General features: G+C 33.8%; 1 protein-coding gene across 1 annotated transcript; it reads left to right on the forward strand.

Annotated features, from left to right (window-relative positions):
- The first annotated feature begins 8,051 nt into the window (after nt 1-8,051).
- On the forward strand, nt 8,052-9,209 carry LOC140438982 (uncharacterized). Its single transcript, XM_072528618.1, has one exon. The coding sequence runs from the start codon at nt 8,052-8,054 to the stop codon at nt 9,207-9,209; it is 1,158 nt and encodes a 385-aa protein (XP_072384719.1).
- The last annotated feature ends 2,222 nt before the right edge of the window (nt 9,210-11,431 follow it).

Consider the following 11,431-nt stretch of genomic DNA (forward strand, 5'->3'; position numbering starts at 1 on the left):
TAACATACGGATCTATTTGTTATCAATATATACTTCGTTATTGTATGGTATGGTGGTCACTGATCTATTTAATAAATTTTGCTGAACGCGTCACGCAACAGAAAACGCCGAACAAAAGTCTCATTTTGTGTCATCTACAAAAACTGAGTTCTTTTGTCGCCACGCATCAGGCGACGAAAATCGGGTGCATAAAACAGCCTCGAAAGTACTACTTGATTCTTTTAATTTTTTTGGAGGTTCTCTTTTGAAGGTTAACGAACATCATGGCGATCTGTATTTTGCAAACTGTTGCTCTAAAAAGATTTGTGGTTGTTGTGTTGAACCACCTACGAAGATTTTTCAGCCAGGAAATCCTTCGCCTTCCTGGTTCTCGTTTTCCTTCTATTTTTCCTTAAAAAATTAATTGCAGCAACCCATATCTTTCGCTGCTCCTCATAATGTGACCGAGATACTCGATTTGGCTCTTTTTTTTTATTTTTATATTGTTTTATATTGGCTTTGGCTTGAAACCTTTAGCCACGTAATTACATATAAATATTAGTATTCATTCATACAGGATTATACAAGGAGGACACTTTTCACGCTCAGGGATTCATCAGAGCGGCCTTATTGTAAAGAACAAGACATAAACCACAGTTAGGTAGGTGGGCAACATATATGGTAAACATACAAAGGAAATATTCATGAAGGAATGTTCAAGGAAATGATTTGGCTCTTTTTATTGTAGTTAAAAACTCTTTTCCTTGTTGAAGTTTTAATAAAACGTCCTGGTTAGTAACGTAGTAGGTATAGGATGTGTTCAGTATTCGACGACAAAGCCACAATTTTCTTGCAGGTAGCATCTGTGTGAGTCCATGGCTCAACTCCGTACAACAGTATAGGAAAGATATAACATCGTAGTAACTTGATTTTTATGGGTACTGATAAATCATGGCATTTAAATAGCTTAGCCAGTTTTTGAAATTCAGATCATGCTTTCTCTATCCTACATTTTATTTTTAGGGAATGGTCCCAATTTTCATTGATCGTACCAAGGTAGCCGTATGGTTTTACTCTTTCTATTGGTTGACCATTTACACTGATTCTTTCAAATTTAGTTTTCTTAATGTTCAGTGAAAGTCCGTATCTCTTACTTACTTCTGTGATTCTATTCATTAACTCCTGGAGGGATTCATAACTGTCAGCGAATTCCACCGCGTCATCCGAGTATATTTTACACAGCAAGGGTGATAGTATATATCCCTGTCGGATCCCATGTTTTATTTTGATATCATCGAATTCTCCTGCCTCTGTATGGATAGACCATGTTTGATTCCAGTAAAGATTGCGAATATTTTTTAAATCACAGGTATTTATTCTAATATTTGTTAATATCTCCATCAACTTGCATAAATATCGCAATTCACATCTCTATACCGTTAAAATAGCACTTGTATGCTAAAGATGTCATCAGGTGCCACAAATCAAGCACCTCGATGTGCATCGCCCTTCCTTCTGGAACTTATAATTAAATTTAATTGGTTAAGAAATGAAAAAGTTTCATATAAAAGTTAATTTATCTTTAAATATGGGACATTTTCGGATCTCAGGTGAGTAGTGTCTAGTACATGGTTTTACCCGTGTAGGGTAGCTCCCTAGAGCACTTTGCTCGAAGGGCTCTGCAAACTTTCTAAGACTCTGAAGCTGAGTTTTTTTCTTCTTAGAAAGACTGTGTTTTATTTCCACCACCAATAAAACCATAAAGGCATTGTCTCTTCAAGACAATGCCACAATAAGAGCGTACCGGCTAACTACGCAATATTACACCATATTGCGCAATAGTTAGAACAATTAATAAACATGGAAACTTTTTCATACACCTTTTCATACGTTTATTAATTACACCGGAGACGACAAAGAGAGCCTCTCTCGTACCTACTGCCTTTCGAAAACCATACTGTGTACGGCTGATTTTTTCTTCGCTTAGTCTATATCTTTTGATATATTACGATTTTTAGAAATAACTTTAAAATTTGGCTCATTATCCTGATGGTCTGAAAATCATTGTAGGATATGAATCTTGTTTACTTTGGTAGAGCAATAAACGTTGATTTTAGCAATTTTTTTGGTACTACTTCATTTAAATAGATGTTATTGAATATTTTTGTTAGTCGTTAAGTACCGACGGTATTAAATAGCTTTAGAAGTTCAGCGTATGCATTGTCAGGCCCAGGAGCTTTGCCATCTTTTAGTAGTGGTATTGCTTTTTCCACTTTATCTGATGTGATTGGTAAATGGTCACTACATATTGTAGGACGGAGGTTGCTCGGACTTATTATCATTAAAAAGTTCTTGTATGTATTTGTTCCATATGCATATTTCTTGATTTTCATCTGTGATGATGTTCCCTGTTGATCTTGCAGTTTGTTAGCTGTGTTGGATTTTTTAAGACCAGCTGCTTGTTTGTATATAAATTATACCTAATTCTTAATACGTGTTTTAGAAAAATGTTATAAATATAACTAATATTTATATTGAAAATTTCCAGCCATTAACGTCACGTGATTTAGTGTGTTTACTACATTAGCAACAAGCCTTATTAGTTATCAGTAAGGGAATTTCAAAACAATCCGAACTAATTTTTTTTGGCTCGATATTAGTATTAATACGACGGTTTGGACAAAAGCAGATTTTTAGCCTTTAATATAACATAACTGTTATTTTTAAGGATTTAATAAAAAAACTAATAAATTATTTACCGAAATTTTGGCACATTTCTTACATCCAAATACTAAGAAGGTTGCGAAGACAATGCGCCTATTATCGCATTTGACCCCGTTACTTGCGACTGCCAACGAAGAGATAACATACATGGCGTAGACAGTTCCATCACACAATTATCAACTAATAATGTTTGTAATTAATTGACTCACTGAGCACGTTTAATTTACTGGGAGATGATACTAAAATCTGCTTAGTATACAATGAGACGTCTTAAAATTGCATTCTCGATTGTATGTAGGGTTCTTATGACAAGAGCTAGCGTACAATGCGAATGGGAGGTATTCAGAGATGAGATAATAGATTTCACAGGAAAACCGCGTTGATTTGACAGGTAAAGAAAAGACTATAAGAGAATATTGTAAAAGCGTATGATTTGACTAACGCATCTATCTTTTAAATAATTGATGGATTCAACCGTTACTTGATTGAAATTCATTTTATGTAACAACAAAACACTGAAAACTTTGTTTTCAAAATTTCCACAAAATTTATTTTAAATTCTTATCACTGCAGCTGTTTCGGCTGATTGCCTTTCTCACTTGAGAAAGGCAATCTGCCGAGAGGTACTTCTGTACTGAATGCTACAAAAGCCAACAATAAATGTTCTACTTGTTTTTTTTATTAATTAAAATCAAAACTGTGTATACGGTGTTACAACGTAAGTTTTTTGGCGCGTGTAATGGCAGGTTAACTAAAGAAAGAAATGTCACGACGTATATTTTCTTTATGTCCGGAAACTCGGCAAAATAATTACAAACAAAGGCTACAACTATTGTTGGAACAATAAACCGAGCAAAAAAGGATATTCCGCTGTCAATTAAAAACGAAAAGATGGAATTGTATAAAACAAAAATTTTCAAACGCGAAGACTTGCCGCTAATGGTGTACCAGGTAAAAACGAACAAAAATGTTGTAGTGTTGAGTTCTCTACATTTAAATAATATTGAAATAAGTACAAATAAAAAGAAGAAACCGGAAACAATTATCTATTACAAGTACATAAAAAATGGAGTAGACATTGCAGAACAGACGGCCAGACAGTATTCTATCAAATCAGCTTCAAGATGATTTGTAAGTTTTTTTTAACATATTAGATATGGCATTGCAATTATTTATAATATATAATATAGTACATACAATATAAAATATTTTAGATATGATATTATTTAGATGTGCAAAAATGCTGGTGCTTCTATTGACAATAAAGCTTATGTTGATTGAGACTGGCTGAATGACAATAGGGATGTTCACTATTTTAAACTATAGTTAAATTCAATTAAATTCAATAGATTATAAAATATATAAAAATATAGTAAACATGAAATTGTTTAAAAATATATATTTTTTAAGATAAATCAATTCTTAATTTTAATTTTGATGGAGGCTAGAAAAACGGCTCCTCGCACCGAGGCTACGGTGTGTGACGTCAGCAGTCGTATCGACAACTTGTTGTGTATATGTATTTACTAAGTTTAACCAGTTCTTTAAGTATTTATACAGTGATAATAAAGCCAAATAAGTGGTGTTTGCTACAAAGAGAGGGAAAAACTAGAAAAGGCAGTTATTATGAAAGTTAGGAAAAGATAAATGCAAATATCTGTACCTCGGAAGGAATCAACACTATGTTCATTTTTAAAACTTTACAGAAGAGCAGTTTTAAACTTTTTTTCACCAAAAAGTATTATTGCTGCAGCTATTTACTGAGATATCGAAACAATATTTTAATAGAACATTCTGTTTATTGTTATTTACATAATACATTTGTTATAATTAAAAACAAATTTGTTTCTGTGTTTTTTAACCCTTTTAACGGACATGGTGTTGTATCCGTCTAATAAAGTTATTGTACTGTAAGAATTAGTATGGAGTATTCAATAAAAACTACAATCCTATTTGACTTTTACTGATAAAATTTATTTAACCATACACTTTACCTTTACAAATACAAATAATACATCTATGTATTTAACCAAAATGGCATTTTAGGTACAAACCACTCAGTCATCCTCAAGTAAGTCTCCTTCTGGATAGTCACTATTAGTATTACTAGTAGGTATGCTTTAAGTTTTGATAAAAATTATGGCAAAATGTAGGAACATATGACAGTAATGCCATCGTTATACTTTTGTTGTGATATAAGTATTGGACTTTGTGATACCAGTTGCAAATCTTTTGGCAATGTAAGGTGTCGCCTTCGAAACCTAACAAGGTCAATCTCTTGGTTTTCGTCATGAAAATTACTTTTTAAAAACAGAGTTCCAATGCTGTTTTATTTAACTTGCAGTTAAACACAGTTTGACAGAAGAACTTGGTGTTTGTTAATGTCTCTTTTCTATTAATCAAAGGCGGATTTTAAGATGTTTTACCATCATACAAAGACCTTAAATTTTTAAAATCTTCTAGTTCCATATTATGTACGGTATATTTCTTTGAGGTTTGTCTGACTAACTGCTGTCAGTCCCAGGACGTGTAAATAGAAATGTTAAGTTTTTTCTCTTTCGCTCTATCAGCGCATGGACAGTGTTCGCCTCCATGTGGGTATTACTCTTTAGTAGAAACTTCTGGATGATAATTTTTACTTTTTAAACAAGTATTAATGCTAACATTTTTATTCTGGCCGTAACATTTGTAAGACCGTAGTATGATTTCTTCTATGTTACTGTCAGGAATGACGGTATCTGACCATTTTAGTAATGCAGATCTTATTTCATTTCCACTACGAATAGTTTATCAGAACTTTTGTCTATATCAGACAGACTGATCTTCGTTATCAAAACTCAAGGCATCTCTAATAATATGCTCTTCATTTAAAACATTATTGCTTGGTGTATTATTTGATTCTGAAATTAAATAAGGCGTATAATATTGGTTGTAAAAGATTTAATAATATTGCTAGTCTAAGGTTGGTATCAAATCACTACATTACCCTTTTGAGGTTATGCTTTTTAATAATTTAAAAATAATGAGCAAAAAGGTAGCTTACCTGTAAATACAGTAGAAGAATTCGCAGAACTGTTTAGTAGGTACTTCAGGAATCTTTCTCCTACGAGAATTATGGTTCATTGTTCTTATTATTAGTAACAAACCACTGTAAACACACCATAAATGGCAAAAGTATTATTAGATCACTAACAGTCTACCTCTCATCATAGAGATATGCGCGGCGATAATTCACATGCTTAGAGGGACAAAACATTAAGTCCATATGGTGTTTTATCCCTCTAAGTAAAAATGGCCTTGGTGTTATTTTAAAGGTCACTTTCTTTATCAGCAAATGGTTTAGGACCTAGTGCTTTATTCCTTTAAATAAAGTTATAAAAGTTAATTATTAGTCTGTAAAAGTGTCAAAATTGAAAAAATGAACATAGCGTTGTATCTGTCCGAGGTACAGATATAAAAACCTGTGGTTTGACAATTTTAAGTGAATATGGTGTTAAATTGTTTTTAGATGTATTTAGACACCCAGGAACAAAACACCACTTATTTGGCTTCATTATCGGTGATTAAATATTTAAAGAACTGAATACTTCGTAAATACGTATACAAAACAAGTTGTCGATACGACTGCTGACGTCACACACCGTAGCCTCGCTGCGAGGAGCCGTTTTTCTAGCCTCCATCAGAATTAAAATTAAGAATTGATTTATCTTAAGAAATATATATTTTTAAACAATTTTATGTTTGCTATGTTTTTATATATGTTATAACCTATTGAATTTAACAATATTTAAAAATTAGTGAACATCCCTATTATCCAAGCCAAAACAAAAATTATTTGCGGGACTATTGTAAAATAAAAATTTTGTTTGAGCCGCAAGTGCAGTACATTTCCTTAAAATTATGAGATATTACTTCATCTTGATTGTATAATCAAAATGAAGTAACAAATACACTATTAAAAAAATTATATTAAGTATAGTTTATATAATATTTATGTAAAGCTATCTAAATATTGCCTTATTATTATGAATGTATACAACAACATAGTCGAATCTATTAATAAATCTTTCATACTTATTTATTTGCCAAATAATAGACCTCGTAAATTTGGTTTGAGTGTGACATTTCGCATTAGAGCAAGATGTATTGTTGCATAAGTTTTGCTTACTAGGTCTTTCAACTCGGAAAAGTATCTGCTGGAATGATCCTTTACAGCGTGCGAGTTTGCCAAGTTGGCAACAGAAATATCATTCCGTGTTGAATGGGGAAGTTTTCAACTCGTAAGAAATAATATCGTGACAGTTTAATGTCGTTGTTTGCAAATACTGTGTATAAGGATTCATTCAGAAACGATGTTATAACTTAAAAGATCCACTTTGGGTGGGTATAAAGGAATATCTTTTCTTCTGATTACTTTTTAACACAAACACGATACAATATAGAGCTAGTGCTGTTTATGTTTGTATTAAGCAGACATTTTATTAATAAAAATGTTGGTAGGATAATAATTGTTTACTGTTATTTATAGGTTTATTTAAAAACATTAATTTACAAGCCTCTGTTAATAAATTAATATGGTTTATAAATATTTTTTAAGCCAAATAATAAGGTCTAGTTCTACCATCTTTCTAAGAGACCCATTAATATTCTTTCCAGCGAATCTACGACAAAAAGACGCGGAAAACAGGACGCGAGACCAAAGGACGCAAAAAAAAGGACGCGCGAAAAAAGAACGCGCGAAAAAAGGACGCGTGGAAAAAAGGACGCATATTATTAATGAATTACTATAAATAGTTTATTTTAATTGACATTAGCCATTACCCCCTTTTTATCCCCATATGTTATTACAGAAAATGATTCTACCTAACCTAAAATCGGTTACGGTAAGAGTAAAAAGTGAAAAATAATTATATGAAAAAAAATTGCCCTCACATTTTATCGAGGCTTAGGACTAAAATATCTTAAGTAAAATAATAAAAAATACTAATATAATGTTGATTCAAGATTTCTGGTAATAAAACAGGTTAGATTCCATATTATCAGAATTATGTATGGGATTAGAAAAACCCAAGTACCAGCCCAGTAAGGGGTCTAATGAGAGTTTAACGCGAACCGGAAGGTTGGTAAATTCCGCAGGTAATGTTAAGAATGTAAATAGAAACGATTAGTAAGAAAATAAAACTTTCTAATTGTTTGATAATTGTTTTTAAGAAATGAATATTACAAAAGGTCCGATATAACAAAACATCATTAACCAGATTGTTTATATAGGGGAAACTTGTCGCGGTAGGTAATTTATTCTGTTCTTAACAAGAAAACATTTTACAAATTGATATCAGTCTGTTAAGATGGTGTTAGCGTTTGTGAAAAGCCAAAAAGGCAACAACTTGTTACTTTATAATGGATTTCTCCATAAAAAAGAGCGAGTGATTGGTGAAAAGACAATTTGGAAGTGTGCTACTTATAATAAGTGCAAATGTACAGGAAGAGTGCATACCGTTGTGGATGAAATTACAAAATCCACAGAACATAATCACGTTGCAGACACGGCAAAGATTGAAGCAAAAGAAGCTTGTAACCGGATGAAAGAAGTTGCACAACAACTGGAACACTCCACCCAAGGTGTAGTAAGTGAAATTTCTCAAGGACTTTCCTTAGCTGCTACGGCACAACTTCCATCAGTTTCGTCGTTAAAAATAACTGTGCAAAGAGTTCGGAACGAGCTAGGAGGTACGCCCGCAAATCCGAGAAATTTAGAAGAACTTGTACTTCCTGAAGAATATAAAACAACTACAGGCGGTGAGCTATTTCTATTATTTGATAGCGGGCCAGAAGAAGAACGTATTTTGTTATTTTCAACACAAAGAAATTTAAGATTTATGGAACAATGCGATCATTGGTATGCCGATGGAACATTTAACTCAGCACCACCATTGTTTTCTCAAATATACACAATTCATGGAGTGCGATACAGTAATGTAATCCCGACTGTATTTGCACTTCTAACGAACAAAACACAAGAGACTTATACACGTGTTTTTTACCAACTAAAGGTGTTGAATCCGGCCTTGCGCCCTCTAACAATAATGATGGACTTTGAAAGAGTGGCAATGAATGCTGCACAAACTGAGTTCCCAAATGTGAGAATCCGCGGATGTTTTTTTCATTTCTCGCAGTGTAGGTGGCGCCATGTTCAAAGTGCCGGATTGCAACGTAGATATATTGAGAATCCTGACTTCGCCCTTCACCTAAGACAATTGACAGCTCTTGCGTTTGTTCCAGACAACCATGTAGTCAGAGTGTACGAGGAGTTGCTCAATAGCGATTTTTATACACAAAATGAAGAACTACCAGTGCCGCTGATTAATTACTTTGAAGACACTTGGATAGGGAGATTAGCTAGAAGAGGAAATCGAAGACAACCCCTTTTTCCAGCAAATGTATGGAATTGTTACGATTTGGCAGACCAAGATATACCTCGAACTAATAATGCTGTCGAAGGATGACACAACAGCTTTTCTTCTCTTCTGAATAGTGCACATCCGAATATTTGGAAATTTATTAATTCTCTAAAAAAAGAATATGATTTAAATGTTTTGAAAATAGAGCAGTACATTTCGGGCAATGTACCTCCACGCAAAAGAAAATATCAAGATACAGCAAACAGCATAAGGGCTATTGTTGCCGATTATGCTGACAGGCCAACTTTAGAATATTTGAAAGGCATTGCTCACAATTTTCAGTTGCAAACATAAAAAAAATACAAAAAAAATTAGTATCAAAAAAAAATAAAATGACAAAAAAATTCCAAAAAAAGCAAAAAATTAAAAAAAAAAATAAAAAAAAACTTGTAAACACGCCAGCTTCTGCTGCCAGTCCTAAGCCTGGATAAAGTGTAAAGGCAAGTTTTTTTCATATAAATATTTTTCACTTTTTACTTTTACCGTAACCGATTTTAGGTTAGGTAGAATCATTTTCTGTAATTATATATAGGGGATAAACGGGGGTAATTGCTATTGTCAATTAAAATAAACTATTTATAGTATTTCATTAATAATATGCGTCCTTTTTTTCCACGCGTCCTTTTTTCCACGCGTCCTTTTTTCGCGCGTCCTTTTTCCGCGTCCTTTTTTATGCGTCCTTTTTTCCGCGTCCTTTTGTCGGTATACCCTTTCCAGCGTGGTGCTATTGTTCGGGGTGTGGAATTTCATAAACAAGGATTTATTCCATAACCAGGTAGATCCATTGTTTATCGTATTTGATACCCCAAACAATAGTACCCCACTGAGCTAAATATTAATGAGTCTCTTAAGAATCATTGTAGTACTATATAATAGCTAGTTAATTCGTTCTAAAGTCCTTTAACTAGCAGTGTTGAATTTTTTTTTTTCAAATTTAGACCAATGATAAGAAAAGACTATTAATATCAATTTGAGTGACATTTACTTGAAAAAGTATTATTAATATAAAAATACATTAAAAAAGATAAAACATATACAAAGTTGAGTAGGTATAATAAAATTGTTACAACCGGATCGCCATGTACATGTACGATACAAATAAAATAAAAATAAAAAATAAAAATAAAAATAAAAACGTTTATTGCCTAATAATAATTTGACATTTCATTAAATATTTCATTTATTATTGCCTTCTTTCTTCGGCGTCCCGCTCTTGCACCGCCAGCTTCTTGATGATTTGACCTCTCGGCATCCTGGACTTCTTTGTGTGGATTTATCCTCGTCTTCTTCTGTAGGTACTAATTTAAGGCACCGTGCCTACTTCCCTGCTTGGCTGTTTTCCGGCAACCATCCGGCTAGACCCTGATCAGATGGTCGATCAGTCTATGGGTAGTTCTACGCATCCTCTGGTTCCTGTTATTCTCGAGGATGCCCCTGGTCTTATGGAGTCTTCTTGTGGCCCGGTGGAAGAAATATCTGGTCCTTTTCTCGGCCACCTCCCTCAGTGCTGTATACTGGAGCCTTTCTCTGATGGTTGCATTCGTGATTCTGTTTTCCCATGATGTTCCGTCGATGATCCGGTAGCATGATGTTTCCGTGGCTTCTTATTTTCTCCAGTGTGTCTCTGCTATGGAACTCCACACTGGTACAGCATATAGCATCACCGATCTAACGTAGGCTTGGTATAACTGAATCTTCTTGGCCTTGGACAGTGGACTGGTCCTAAAAATGAAAGGGAGAATTAGTTTTTTAGCTGCATTAGCTTTTACCTTAGTTTTTTGTGTATGCACCCGGAAGTTGAGTCTTCTGTCGAGGTGGACTCCTAGGTACTTGACTGAATCTTCTTCCTGGATCCTGTTACCTCGTACTCTGATTTGGTTTCTTGGTGGTCTCGAACTCTGGCTGAAGACTATGAATTGCGTCTTTTGGGCGTTGATTTTTATCTTCCATTTTTCGGTGTATCTCGTGATAGTGTCCAAGTGATTTTCCATAACCCTGATTATTCTTCCTTCGTCTTTTCCGGATGCATTCACTGCTGTGTCGTCTGCATAAAGAGCTGTTGAAGTTCTTGGATCTGTAGGTAGGTCTGAAACAAAACTTTTTTAAAAAATAGGCGATAAAATGCTGCCCTGAGGCATTCCTTCCTGAATATCCTGGATTGCTGACATCTTTTGGTCCGCTGATACTTGGAATGTTCTGTTGGACAGATAAGTGTCACAGATGTTGATGAGGTAGTGTGGTAGCCTAGCTTTGTCCATCTTGAAGAT

Source organism: Diabrotica undecimpunctata, chromosome 4 (assembly GCF_040954645.1).
Source record: "Diabrotica undecimpunctata isolate CICGRU chromosome 4, icDiaUnde3, whole genome shotgun sequence".
Lineage (NCBI taxonomy): Eukaryota > Metazoa > Arthropoda > Insecta > Coleoptera > Chrysomelidae > Diabrotica > Diabrotica undecimpunctata.

Bases quoted from the DNA above. Each gene is read 5' to 3' on its own strand.
- LOC140438982 (XM_072528618.1), top strand. From the start codon at position 8,052: ATGGTGTTAGCGTTTGTGAAAAGCCAAAAAGGCAACAACTTGTTACTT.